Source organism: Fusarium oxysporum, chromosome VII (assembly GCF_013085055.1).
Source record: "Fusarium oxysporum Fo47 chromosome VII, complete sequence".
NCBI classification, from domain to species: domain Eukaryota; kingdom Fungi; phylum Ascomycota; class Sordariomycetes; order Hypocreales; family Nectriaceae; genus Fusarium; species Fusarium oxysporum.
Genome location: NC_072846.1, coordinates 1,480,623 through 1,492,715, shown reverse-complemented (window position 1 = coordinate 1,492,715; position 12,093 = coordinate 1,480,623). Strand labels below are relative to the sequence as shown.

The 12,093-nt window shown below is 45.9% G+C and overlaps 2 protein-coding genes across 2 annotated transcripts; both read left to right on the top strand.

Annotated features, from left to right (window-relative positions):
- Positions 1-2,572: 2,572 nt before the first annotated feature.
- On the top strand, positions 2,573-3,875 carry FOBCDRAFT_139060 (uncharacterized protein; the record flags this gene model as incomplete). Its single annotated transcript, XM_031195408.2, has 3 exons — positions 2,573-2,853; positions 2,909-3,010; positions 3,071-3,875. The coding sequence occupies 3 exons, from the start codon at positions 2,573-2,575 to the stop codon at positions 3,873-3,875; spliced, it is 1,188 nt and encodes a 395-aa protein (XP_031028645.2).
- A 6,763-nt stretch (positions 3,876-10,638) lies between these two features.
- FOBCDRAFT_262643 (uncharacterized protein) lies at positions 10,639-11,728 on the top strand. Its single transcript, XM_054705638.2, has one exon. The coding sequence runs from the start codon at positions 10,675-10,677 to the stop codon at positions 11,590-11,592; it is 918 nt and encodes a 305-aa protein (XP_054561613.1). The 5' UTR covers positions 10,639-10,674; the 3' UTR covers positions 11,593-11,728.
- The last annotated feature ends 365 nt before the right edge of the window (positions 11,729-12,093 follow it).

The following is a 12,093-nucleotide window of genomic DNA, read 5'->3' as shown; positions in this document are numbered from 1 at the left end:
CGGCGTCGCCGTTGAACGAGTCAGGCTGACGGGGTCTAAGGATCTCTCCAGGGTCTTTTCCGGTAGCAGTAAGAGCTGCGGTGTGTTCGATATGTTCCTTGTACAGCTTCTGACTGTTCTCAGCTGTTTTTCCGAGTGACTCTGCAATCTCGGCGAGGTCGGCCACCTTCTTCTCCAAGGCCTCGATCCTGTTTTGCGCGATCTTGGCGTTGTTTTTGGCGTTGTCCAGGAGGGTGTCATGCTGTTTTCCCAGGTCACGAAGTCTTTTCTTGAGCTTCTTGACTTCGTCCTCATGGGAATTCGGATGAATAGGAGGACTCTGTATCTCGTCCTCTTCGTCCGTTTCCATTGGGACCTCCTGCAGTTCCTCTGCGAGGGGTCGTGGTTCCTCAGGGGGAGTAACGTGCTGGGCACGTCCTGCGGTTGAAGGGCGGTTTGGAGTAGCAGGTGCCATTGCGTGGATATTGCTCAGCGTTACGCGGTACGGTCTGAACAAGAGCTATCAACGTGTGACGGTTGGGTTTCCAAACAGGTAAACTAGTCCGTACTAGGTTTATGTTTGCAGATAACGTAGGGCGTGATGCTGAGCGATGCGAAGTGTCACGTTTCTTAATGATCAAGTAATGCGTGTTAGGCTTATTGATGTAAAGATGCTTTATTGATAGCTGGTGAGCTAAGTTCTATGAAAGTGCAAATGAATGTGTTCTATATACTACTGTGTGTGATGTGAGGACGACGATATGTGCGGACGCTGTCGTCCTTGGGACGCTTCGTTCCATGGGACGACGGCGTCCCTACGCTGGTCGTCCCTGCATGGTTGCATCGTGATTGGTTCTTGAAAGGAGTGAAATTGTGGGGTACACGTGACGTAACCGCTGGGGTCGTAACAGGGCCTATTGGGTCCCGGGGCGAGTGACCTCATGAAGGGCTGTGGCACTCAAAGGGATATATAGAAAAGATTAATTATCCTATTAATGTTTAATTTTAGTAAGAGGGTTAGTTTATGCTGGTAAATTATAAGTTAGCTAAATGTTTTTTTCCCTTTTTTGATTAACGTATTTGATAAGCGAACCGGCCAGACAACCGAACCGGCCAGTATACTGTGCAGCTAAAAATAGCTTACCCTATAGCATTTTAATACTTTAATAAATTAATTAAAAATTAAATATAATTATTTCTCATAATAGTGTAGCTTATTATATAATAAGGTATTTTTAAAAGATTTTTAATTGCTTTATTTTATATAGAAAACCTTAAAATACAGTGTATTTCACAGTGTAAATAGACTTTAAAGTTTATAGCTATATAGAGTTTTTTTAAAACTCTAGGAAAATTAACATAGCTTATTTTAGGACTTATTTATAAGTTATTAAAATTTTAGCCATTTTAGGCTTAATTTGAATTTTTAAGACTTATTTAAAAAATAGCTTTTAAGGTGAAAAATAGACTGGCTGGTTCGCTTATCAAATACGTTAATGATTTTCTAAAAATAAGGTTATGAAGGTTTAGCAAGTGCTGAGCACTGCGCTATGTCTCCCAAGAGTTAGACTCCTGGTTCGCCACGTCTGAGTTGTTACGTCAGACTGGCGTCACTGGCTTACTCTAAAAAACCGCCCTGGGTTCGAGAATAAAGAGGATGGTGAGAAGGATAAGCAGGAATACAAGAATTACACCATGCGGTGAATCGGTATCCAATCCGGTAGCCGCAAAGACAGCTAGTTCTTCAGCCTTCTGAGAGCTTCTTTGCTAATGCATCATATGAGGAGATAGACGCACTTCTCAGCCGGCAGTCGTATAGTTTATAATAGACGCCATCAAATCATCTTCTGTTTCTAATAGCGTTGCTCGCTGTCAATTTCGTGATTCATTGTGCATGAGGGCATACTGAAAGGGCACCATAATGAGAGAGATGCATCAGTTTATGGTTTGCTATTGCTGTAGCACCTGATCCATTCACGCTGCAAGAGCTCCGACTGTCGACGGATAGACACAATGGCTTGTTAAACAATCAGCAATGAGTCCTGCCATGCATGCAGGAAGCAAAACATGCTAAAACCTTTTAGTTATTTTCGGATAATTTTGCTAATTATGGAAACATAAGCGGCTTCATTGCACAGCCACCCCAACTGCACTTAGCCTTTACTCAGGTCACCCAATCATTATCCGCTGTGACTGATCTATCAGTCCCCCAAGGCTTCAGGGTTAAGCCAGAATGATGGATAAATATATCTATTAACACAACCCAAAACCAATCGTTATTACAGCCCTTGCTACTAGGTGCGCTTGTGTTTCAGCTCAACTAGAGCTAGGCGCTCCTTGGTCATGGTAGATGTGGCATTTCGTATTGCAGTTGAATTATATTTGTCTGTGGCAGTCGTCTGATGTCACTCTAGTATTTCAGAATGTCATCTGGTATCTTGAATATCTCATTGGATACCAAGTACCCATGATATAAACTCAAAAGACCGCGCTTTGTGAGCTGCTGAACAACTGAGATAAATATATTCTAGTTCCGTCTGCCCTGTTCTGTCTGCATCCGCTCGATTTGGATTCGACATATTTGTTCGAGAAGATGAAGCTGCAAACATTCGTCCTTTCTCTCACCGCGGCTAGACTTTCCGCAGCCTTTTTCCCCTCTCCCGCCTTCAAACGGAATGCAGACACTTGTAAACTATCGCTGGCATCCAGCTCCGGTGGCCGCAAGGTTGCCCTTGTCATTGACGCGTCCGGCTCCATGCTGACAAACGATCCGCAAGAGCTCAGAATCAAGGCTGGAAGGGCTCTCAACAGGCAGCTGGTATCCTCTGCAGAAGCTTCTGGTGGCAAAAGTGCCGACCAAGTCGCGGTCGTGGAGTAAGGCCACCACGCTGTTGCATACATATGAGATTTGTTGACTGATTCAGTCCAGGTTTAACACTCAGTCGACCCTGCTCTATCCGCTCGGGGACCCTGGTAAAGCCGATAGCTCTTTCGGTAAGATCGGTAGTGAAGGAGGAACTTCAATCGCCAGGTAAGTGTTGCACCTCCCACCTAAACAAGAAGGTGATGTTATTAGCTAATTGGGTTTCAGCGGCGTTGCGAAGGGCATTGAAGAGCTCACCAAGTCTGGGCATGGTACGACAAAAGATCGGTCCGGTATCATTATCCTAACCGATGGCGAAGACGCTGATGTCGCCGCGCTTATCAAACAAATTAAAAAGGCAGATTCCCTCGGCATCCGCGTAAGCTTCGGCTTCCTTGCTCCACCGGAAACCCCGCCCAAGCCAGATCTGCTGCGGGCCATTCTCCAGGCAGGCGGCACATACAACTCCTTCAACCAGCCTGAGAATATTCAACCCTGGCTCTACCTGCTCTTGGGCAATGGTATTACTGCCCTGGACAAGAAGTCCTCCAGCACAACGCAGCCGCTTCTGAGCGGCATCACGACTGTCAAACTGTCGGGCTCTAGGGACGTTGCCTTCTCGTACCTCGCGAGCGATGGGGAGAAGCTTGTCTTCACGGTGACTTCGATCTCCGCACAGGACCTTGACGTGAAATTAAGTCATGAAAACGGAAATTCGATCGGCAAAAAGTCCACGACGAGTGGGAACCAGCCAGCTGAGCTGTCGGTCAAGACTACGAAGGCTGAGACGCTCAAGGTCGTCGTCTCATCTGCTACGTTCAAGGAAGGCATCTTCCAGATATCAGTCAACTCCTCTTTGGGCATCTCCGCTTGTAACCTCGGCAATGGAAAGCCAGGCAAGAACAAGAGCATTCCTACCCCGACCCCAACCCCGACCTCAATCATCGCACCTCCAATCACTGGTGGGGCCTCTAAAATACTCGGGCATGTTTTGCCAATTATCATGGTTGCGTTATCCTTGGTGCTACTATAGATAGCTCCGTTCTCAGATAAAGTTTATAACCTTCGCTTACTGTTATATTGTCACCAAAATGGGTTACAGGGTTAACATGTTTAGCTTTTACTGCTTTTAGCTCATTTAAATAAACGCGAACAGAATGACGTCTGTTACTTCATTACATCTAATGACAGAAAGCAACTAAATAAAACATATAATAATTAAGGGCACTATCTATTGAAATGAGCAACATCAAATGCTACTTTGTCGGCTTTATGAAGCCGTTATTCTACCTGGTGACAGCATTTAGTCCAACTTTAAGTAAAAGTAACGTACATGATAAGCGAGCGTCGCAGACAAGCGAGCGTCGCACTTTTCCCACCTACATCTTACTTTTCATTTAATCAATTGATTCTCAACCATAAACTATGCCACAGCCTAATATTGAGGCTGATACTCTTCTTGCCCTTCAAGCCCTTCAAAATAACCCAAAACTAAGCACCCGACGAGCTGCAAATATCTATCAGGTTAATGAGCATAGGCTACGTCGCCGCCAGCAAGGGATTTAATCTCAACGCGATACCATGCCTAACTCACGAAAGCTATCGAATCTAGAAGAATATACTCTTCTTGAGTTCATCATCGACCTAGATTTACGAGGATATCCCCCGCGATTGAGTGGTGTTGAACAAATGGCTAATTGACTGCTTGATGCCTGCGACGCGCCACGCGTCGACACGCGCTGGGCTATGAACTTTGTCAAGCGATAACATTGCTTAAGATATGTTTTCAGCGGAGATATGACTATAAGAGGGCTAAATGTGAAAATCAGACTGTTATTCGTAATTGGTTTAAGCTCGTATAGAACATAATTGCGAAATATGGTATCCAATCAGATGATATCTCGAACTTTGATGAGACTGGCTTTATGATGGGCGTTATCTTAAGCGGCATGGTTGCTACATGTGCTGAAAGGCACGGACGACCTAAATCAGTACAGCCTGGAAACCGGGAATGGGTTACAGTAATCCAGGCGATTAATGCGGCAGGCTGGGCGATCGAGCCGTTTATCGTGGTTGCGGGCCAAAATCATCTTAGCAACTGGTATCAAGAATGCAACCTCCCGCGCGATTGGGCTATTATAACAACCCAAAATGGCTGGACGGATAACGACACGAGCCTCAAGTGGCTAAAGCACTTTGACCGATGTACAACTAACCGATTAGTTGGTACCCATCGTCTTCTAATCCTCGACGGCCACGAAAGTCACCACTCCGGTGACTTTGAGCTATATTGCCAGGAGAAGAAGATTATCACGCTCTGTATGCCGCCTCATTCGTCTCATCTACTTCAGCCACTTGATGTTGGGTGCTCTGGGCCGCTTAAAAAGGCCTATGGTCGAGAAATCGAGCAGTTTATCAGAAAGTCTGTAACCTATATTTCCAAGACCGAGTTCTTTCTGGCCTTTCGCGCCGCATTCCAAGCCACTATGACAGAGAGTAACATCAAAGGCGGTTTTAGAGGAGCCGGGATTGTTCCTCTTAACCCAGAAAGTGTGATTTCAAAGCTTGGTGTGCAGCTACGGACTTCAACACCTGTTGAGGAGGAGGCTAGCGCATCCACCTCGTGGGTTTCAAAGACACCAAAGACAATCCGCGAGGTGGAATCTCAGTCTAAATACCTCGAAAGAAGAATTAGACGGCATAATAGTAGCTCCCCAGAGTAAATTATAGGAGCATCAAAGTCTCTTGCAAAGGCAGCAACTAAAATACATCATAAGGTTACCTTATTGACTGCTGAGAACCAAGAACTTCGACGGGAAATTGAGGCACTAAGTCGACGCCGCAGGGCAAAAAGAACCCGATTACAGAAAGGAGGGGTACTGACAGTAGGGGAAGGTCAGGAACTAATTAATCAGATGGATGTTGATACGCAAGTAGTGGCCGAATCGTCGAGAAGTAGTGGTCGGGGAAGTTCGGCGCAACCGAGGGAAAGGCGCTGTGGAAGATGCGGCAAGACTGGACATAACGCAAGGATCTGTCAGGTAGTGATTGAGGCATCTGGGGAAGAGTATAGTAAGTAGTTTTAATTGATTGAATAGTTTGTTATATTTTTATAATGGTTTCTATCTAGAATGTTAAGAAAAGTGTGACGCTCGCTTGTCTGCGACGCTCGCTTATCATGTACGTTATATACTTATAAAATACTACTTTTACATCTCCTAAACTCACTCCTTTTAGTAACATATTAAGAGAATGAGATAACAAATAAAACCAATGGTTAAAAGTGTACCATGGTTGCAAGTATACAATTAAAATAAGGATATCTACAATACCTAAATAGTTAATTGCAACTAAAAGACTCAGTTCAACCCTGAACATTGGAAAACCCCTATCTCTTACTCAGGATCAAATGGGCAATGTGAGATATATATCTATGTCGCCCAACCACCTAGCTGCTACTCGTATCGGTATTCGACCAAGCCTGACGCCTAACTTGGAATTAAGCTAGGCAATTGATAGGGGGGCATGACTTTTATGGCCTCTGATTCGTCCAAAAAAAATTGTTAGTGTCAGCAGAATTCTGCCAGAACCTCCTTAGTACCTCGAGCCTTGCTCTCCTTTAACAGCTGGTGCGACGCGACCAAGCTCTCTCCATTCCTATCCACCATGTCTCCCAACCCTCAATGATTAGGATCTTCATTTTGTCCCGATCCGAGTCTCCTTCCGGCTCATAGAGAAATCTAAGACGTGGAACCCGCAGTCCTAGTCCTAGCGATCAATCACGCCGCCGAAAACGACAGTTGCAGGAGCTGACAAGCTGGCTGAAGCCCACTGTTACCACCGAATAGACCTCCCTCAGCGAGCAGTGTTGGGAACAAGTATCGGCCCATACTACGCAACCCAGCGTTCGGAGACGGAGGAGTTAATAGGAGCTGCATGGCAGCGACGAGGAGATTCTTCCTTCCATAGTAGTAAGAGTAAACAAGTAGATAGCTGCCCTTGAGAGCGTAAGGTAATTGGATTTTTCCTCTATTGAGAATAAGGCTTTGTTGCCTGACACCTGAATACAAGCCTGTCTAAGCACTCCCCCAACCTGATTGCTGCTGTAGCGATGACGAGATCTGGGCTTGTTAAGCGAGCTGGCTTCACCGCCTTTGCACAGAGGTATTTATAGGTCTAGAAGAATTTGGCCCAATCAGGTATTACAAAAAGTCATGCCCCCCTATCAATTGCCTTAAGCTATTCTATTCCCTTATGCTTGACATAAAAAATACTGCAAACCTACGTCTTCTCCGAGACTACAGGAGGTAAACAATCTAAGGAAGCCAGCTTCCAGCCCAGAAATGTTTTCGAGGGCAATGCTGCTTTTATGTATTGATCTCACGTCGCAATCCATGATCCATTTCTGACCATAAGCGGGTCCCTTTACACAAGCGTTGCTCTTTTGCTTACTGCGCGTTGATGCCTAGGTGACTCAAAGACGACAGTAGGCCTGGAGGGAGTGGAACAAGTCCACCTAGTAAGCCCGACGGGATGCATGTTTGCATGTCGCACGCTCCTGCTCATTCCTGGGTTTTCTTTTTCTTCTCTTTTCTTTTTATACAAAATGCTATTTGACTAGTGTTATATCTAGTGTTATATCAGGGATAATATAGCTAAGATCAGTGAGTAGCCAGACGTAAACTCATTTTATATTGTTTAATGCAAATGTGAGATATGGTGTCAGCCTGGAAATTACCAGATTCTTAGACTACTATAGTTGGGTAGTCTGCAACCACCCCTCTTTACCTTTCCCCCTGTCTCGCCGTCTTCGGCTGGCCAAAGAAGAGTTCTCACAGCCTATCCCTTGGACCCTAGGGCAAATGAGCTGGTTACATATTCTCAAAAATGTCTTGTCCTTAGAAGCTGCACTGTACTTTCTGGCCAAAGAGGGCTATTGCTAACTACCATCAGGATTCGCCTGCGCATCCACCAAATTCCTTATATTGGCCAGTTGCCCCTTCTGGGGCCTCGGTCCCTTCCTATCCCTTCCCGGATTGAACCAAACATATCCAGAGCCGTCCTTAGGCACCAAAGGGTTGTTACCGACCCAAGGGTCTTGAAATTCCGCCCCCTGCCAACTAGATGCCTCTTGGACCGCCGCTAGAAGATGCCCAATGTTTCTATCGACATTTTGTGCATCCTTCATAAATACGATAAAGAAGTATTGGGTCCTTCCATACAGGTAAAGGTCACCGTAGTCACCATATCCCCATATGACGAGCAGAAATTCTCTATGGCGACTCTTCACGCCGTACCATGCCTTCGGAGTGCCGAACTCGCCATCGAGTCTTGCCAGAACACGTTTATACATCTGCTCAAGGTCCGGTATCATTTTTGATCGACCAGTAAACACGATAAGGCATCCATGATCCACGGCACTGCCTATCCCGGCGTCCAAACTATTGAACAGACTACGACTTTCCCCGTTGATATTCAAATATCGCTCTTGCCCCTATTACTCATTAATTCGTTTGAAGTTACTTATTTTCCCCGGAATACCACTAAACAATTCCTGAGATTGACAAATAAACGTTTTTTCATTAAACTCCTTCTGTTTGGACATATCCTTTTAATTTGTTTTAGTTTTTTGGAACAGATTATCAAAACAGACTTCATGTCTAGGGTGCACCGCCTTATGTACCTCCAGTGCCCACAAGTCGCTATAATCCTAAAGTGGTCGGACCCTGGAATTCTGGACTGGTTCTTGCGTTTGTACCTCCAGTACCTCCCAAATTTATCTTTCATCCGGCCAAAAAGGCATATAAATCTATTTTCAGACTAAAATGGCCGTCATGCTTGCGTAGTAGGAACAAGCAAATACGAAGAAAGATAATGTTACTGTCCTCTTTTGGTATTTCACACGGATACACAAGTGCTTCAGCAAATTTAGGCATTTACTGAAACCCGTGGGTTTCTCATTGTCGGTGTTGTTCTTTGACGGTCATCCGCAACAAGGCTTTCCAGGTAGTGTAAATATAAGGTCCGTTTGCAACATGGCCAATGTAGAGATGGAATACAGTAGAGTCTGAAATTGATACTTCGACCTTCTCGACAAAGTCACAGAAATTTTCAATAGACAGAAGAGCAGGCTCTCACCAGGCCGCGTGATTAAGGGGGTGGCGTAAATTTGGCGCCTCTCTTCGTAGTGTTGCCGCAGGCTGAGCATCTTCCACACTTGATTGGCGATAGGCGTCCATCTCAACACCATAGCCTCTTTATTTAACGGCCGCATACGAGGGCTGAAACCCAACCGACAGGGGTTCCAGCACAAATGTGGCGCACTCAATGTTGCTTGTTGCAACCAGGTTGATCAACTAGCATGCCCTGATCGTTGGTTTGGAGCAGCAAGAGAGCCTATATGGGGCATGCGTTCAGACGCGTCGGTAATGCGTAGAGTAGCGATTGTAGTCGTTATAGAAATTGATGCATGGAAATCAGTCGGAGATAGACGCATACGTGAGAATGAACAAGGGGTAGGCGACAATTTGGGGTACACGACAATTAAGAATAGAAGAGTAGGGTTAATGGCGAAGCCGCATTCGATGCAAATTATTGCTGGCTCTGGCGAATTGTAGTATAAGTCGAGACTCGAGCTTTTGGAGCTGACTCGGCCGCAATGTGATAATAGCATCCGTGTACGTCGAGAGGCCTGTTATATTGATAAAGTTAAGAAGGCAGCAAGAGGATCGGATACCCTCTATGAAGCCACATTTAGCCAAGAATAAAGAGAGAGCTTGATTTCTGCTTCCTTCCTCCTAATCGACGCAACCGAAATCACTACATGCTGTAAAGTTTAAGAGCGCGGTCGTCTACATGGTTGGCACGGGCCTTCGTGGAAGAAACGCGGCGCATTTCGCGTTCTCAGTTTACAGGCCGCAGATGGAAATGCGGCGCATTTCCAGAAGGGAAATTCGGGGTAAGAATATGGAGATTCTGATTGGTGCAGAAGTGGAAATGCGGCGCATTTCTGGTCTACATGCTTGATTAGGGGTTCCACCGTAGCTCCGTGAACCCTGAAAGCGTGCACGGACGAAAAGAATGTATTATGACACAACTCTGTGTAATGTGGGGCGAATAATCCAAAGCTACTACAATTGATATTGTCATTGACTACTAGGCTTTTAATGTTGGCTATAGTTCACATTTGCAGTGATGTTGATGAACCTGAGCCAAAACTTTGCGCGCTGCATCATGGTGTCGCTGTACCGTGACGTGTAACCAAGCGCCAATCAGAAACTCAAACCTACCCCCCGGCTAGTGACTTTGGTAAATTCAATTTTACCCCCGGTCAAAAATCAACTCTACCCCATGTTATGTGGGGCAGAACTGTAGGACTAGGCTTAGTCGACCGTGAATTTAAGCTTACCTGCCGTTTGGGTGTGGATGCTGATTAATCGAACCTCCTCCACTTCCGGGGCTTGATTTCTAAGCCTCAACATCCTCCGAACGACCTCAAATTCACCCGAACTTAGTCGAAATATTCGACTGATCTATACCTGCTTACTTCGGCGTGACTCACAAATTCTCAGAAGTCGGAAGGAGACCTTAAGAAAATGCCACTCGCGGATGAATGACAGTCCGACTCGATGGCTTCAAGCATCATGAACCGTTCGCGAGGCAGCAGATTGCATAGCTCAAACAGAGATGACGCCGTAATGCGAAGGTAGCTATCGCCTGGACTGTAGTATAAAGAGATGGAAAGGTTCCATAGCAGCCATGAATCAACAAACATCTAGAATACCAACAAACACACTCAGCACTCATTGCTTATCACACTTGCAACGCTCAAAATGACCACTTCTCAATCTCTCACATTTCTCGGCCTCGGGAACATGGGTTGCGCCCTTGTACAAGCTCTTCTGAAGGCTTCTCACAAAGTGACGATCTGGAACCGCACGACAGCCCGACCTCAGGTCAGAGTCGCTGTTGAGGCGGGAGCTATCCTCGAAGCGGATGTCCAGAATGCTATCTCCATGAACAACATCATTGCCATCTGTCTCCTCGACTACTCCAGCATCAAAAATGTATTGGCTGACATTCCGACCTCTGCCTTCGAGGGAAAGACCATTGTCAATCTTACCAACGGTACCCCGAAACAAGCACGGGAGATGGCAAACTGGGCCGCCTCCCACTCTGCCAAACACTACTTCGACGGAGCGGTCATGGTAACGCCTCAAATGGTCGGAGGGCCCCAGTCATTCTTTGTCGTCAGTGGAGAAACCCCCGAAGCATTCAAACCCATCGCCTCATTCCTTGAACCCCTCGGAAGGCCGGAGTATCTCGGCACAGCCATAGATGCTGCTGCTCGATACGACCTTGCTGCTCTGTCGTCCATGTATGGCATGTTTAGCGGAATGTTCGTCGCTATGGCACTTCTCAAAAAGGGACATGCGACAGTCGACGAGAAGCTTGAACCTGTTGTGTCAGGCAGCCTGAACCCGTTCCTAGGCGCATTGATATCGTATAATGGACTTATTGCTCGGTCCTGGGATGACAAGGCGTGGGATGATAACCTGGGGAATCCAATTGGAATGCAAGCACAGGCTTTAAGGAATATTCTGGAAGCTTGTCATGATGATGGGATGGATGATGGGTTTCTGAAGAACTTGACGACGGCGATGGAGGGAGTGGTGAAGGACAGAGGAGAGAATGGCGGGATTACCGTAATTGGAGAGTATCTCTTGAACGGACGGTTAACAAATGAGTAATGGCTGGTTACTGAGAGCATTTCAACCCTAATAATAAATCCACGATAACCTGCGACAGAGTTCATAGAAAACACCATACAAACAAAATATGGGTCATTACAGGTAGGGGGCAGAGTTCATTAATGTTGGAAAATCCGGGAATCCCCCTTCCCTTCAGGATTCAGACTGTTAGTCTGAAAGTCCTAGATTTAAAGTTTAAAGTCCTAGACACAATCAAGTTTCATAAAAATATATTTTCACCCAGCACTACTGCGCAATACCATCCAGGACCACCTAGTGGGCACCCCCACCTAATGGACCACCAAAATTTCGATCTTCCCATACAAAATCCAAATATTGATGTCCGCAAAAACAGGCCCAATTCTCAATTGATAAACGAGGCTTTAAAGAGAGTTTCTATAAAGTTATTTGAATTTTACTCTCTACGTGGTTTTTTGACCTCCCGACCGCTGCGTGTGCGCTGGCAGTGCTTTGTTACGACCGTAGAGTCCTCACGTTCGT

Bases quoted from the DNA above. Each gene is read 5' to 3' on its own strand.
- FOBCDRAFT_262643 (XM_054705638.2), top strand. From the start codon at position 10,675: ATGACCACTTCTCAATCTCTCACATTTCTCGGCCTCGGGAACATGGGT.